This window comes from Trichechus manatus, unplaced genomic scaffold (assembly GCF_000243295.1).
Source record: "Trichechus manatus latirostris isolate Lorelei unplaced genomic scaffold, TriManLat1.0 scaffold00153, whole genome shotgun sequence".
Lineage (NCBI taxonomy): Eukaryota > Metazoa > Chordata > Mammalia > Sirenia > Trichechidae > Trichechus > Trichechus manatus.
This window is the reverse complement of record NW_004444089.1, coordinates 4,113,699-4,115,064: the sequence shown is the minus strand read 5'-3', so window position 1 is coordinate 4,115,064 and position 1,366 is coordinate 4,113,699. Positions and strand designations below refer to the sequence as shown.

The 1,366-nt window shown below is 43.8% G+C and overlaps 1 protein-coding gene across 1 annotated transcript in view; it reads right to left on the bottom strand.

The window, feature by feature from the left end:
- Positions 1 to 1,366, bottom strand: part of KL (klotho) — a 55,394-nt gene that overhangs the window by 9,843 nt on the left and 44,185 nt on the right. The window contains exon 2 of the mRNA XM_004386037.1: positions 1 to 492. This exon is cut by the window's left edge and continues 7 nt beyond it. Coding sequence (XP_004386094.1) covers positions 1 to 492 — 492 coding nt within the window. The remainder of the gene's footprint in view (positions 493 to 1,366) is intronic.

The window sequence follows — 1,366 nt, the reverse complement described above, 5'->3', positions numbered from 1 at the left end:
GAACTTTTTGAGGTAATACATATATTTGGCATCATCTCTCTTGGTGGTCCCTGAGACAAACCAGCCATTTTCCACGATAAATATTGGAGGGTGGTTATATTCCAGGTCTATCCAGAAAAGCAGCTGCCTCAAGCTGGGGGACTCTAACTGCCGGAACTTCATGTGAGGGTCCAACAGCTGGAAACTCAGGGTGGGTCCGAAAGAAAGGGCAAAGAAGTCTGCTGTCCCCTTCACGAACTTCTTCTCAGATTCGGTAAATTCAGGCAGAAGAGACGAGAGGTTACTCCTCATGGTATCAGGGTAGTCACCGTCAATAAATACGGGCTTGGCGAACCAGCCGAGTACAAAGTCAAGAGATTTCTGACATTCTCTGATGCCGTGCTCAGTCATTCCTCGAGGACTGATCCAGTGGGAGCTTAAGGCAATGGACACCTGGCCCCCTTGGGTTGGACGGAAAGAAGTATTGTAGAGATGCCAGACTTTAGCATGAGCCTACAAAGAGAAAAACCACGGTGAATTTGTCTCTGATCATGGCTAAAGATGGAACACACACTCAACTTGAATTGAATCTGTTTCTAATCAAGCATAACCTAATAATAAAACCCACAACAAGGAGCAGCCCTGGTGGTGCAGTGGTTAAGCCCTCAGCTGCTAACCTAAAGGTTGGTTGTTTGAACCTACCCAGCCACTTCGAGGGAGAAAGACCTGGCAGATCTGCTCCTGTAAACATTACAGCCTAGAAAACCCTATGGGGCAGTTCTAGTCTGTCACATGGGGTCGCTATGCGTCTGAATTGACTTGATGGCAACAGGTTAGAGAACCTCGCGATGTAAAAATCAACTGGAACCAATAAGTTATTTCAGAGGTAGACAACCCCTACCAAGACCACGACTAGAATGATTCCCAATGCTTTCCAGTTGCCAGTGGAAAAAACATGTGAATGTCTTGTGTTAGGTGTGTGGTTATTATTCACATTTTGAGAAGTTCATGAAATAAGAATTTGTTATAATATCTTACTCTTTAATTGATTTTGGATTATGTACTTTTTAATTAATGGATTTTAAAAAAACAACCAATCCCGCGTCTGTGAAAACACCAGGAATTTCTAAGTAGAATTACATTTTTTTATCCTAAGACATGGGGAGTTTTCCAGTTTGATTCGAGTTGTCGCAGTCAATTAGATTTTCTATTCGTCCCTCAAAACTAAAATTCTAACACGTGGCCTCACAATCTTTGTTCTTCCCTAAGAAGCATTAGCTTCAGGAATTAAAGAACCGGCTCTGATATTTCACCTTGGCCCGCCCTCCAGGGATCCCCGTCATCGTAGGCTGCCTGCAGAACCAAACAAAGCAGAGCACAAAACGCC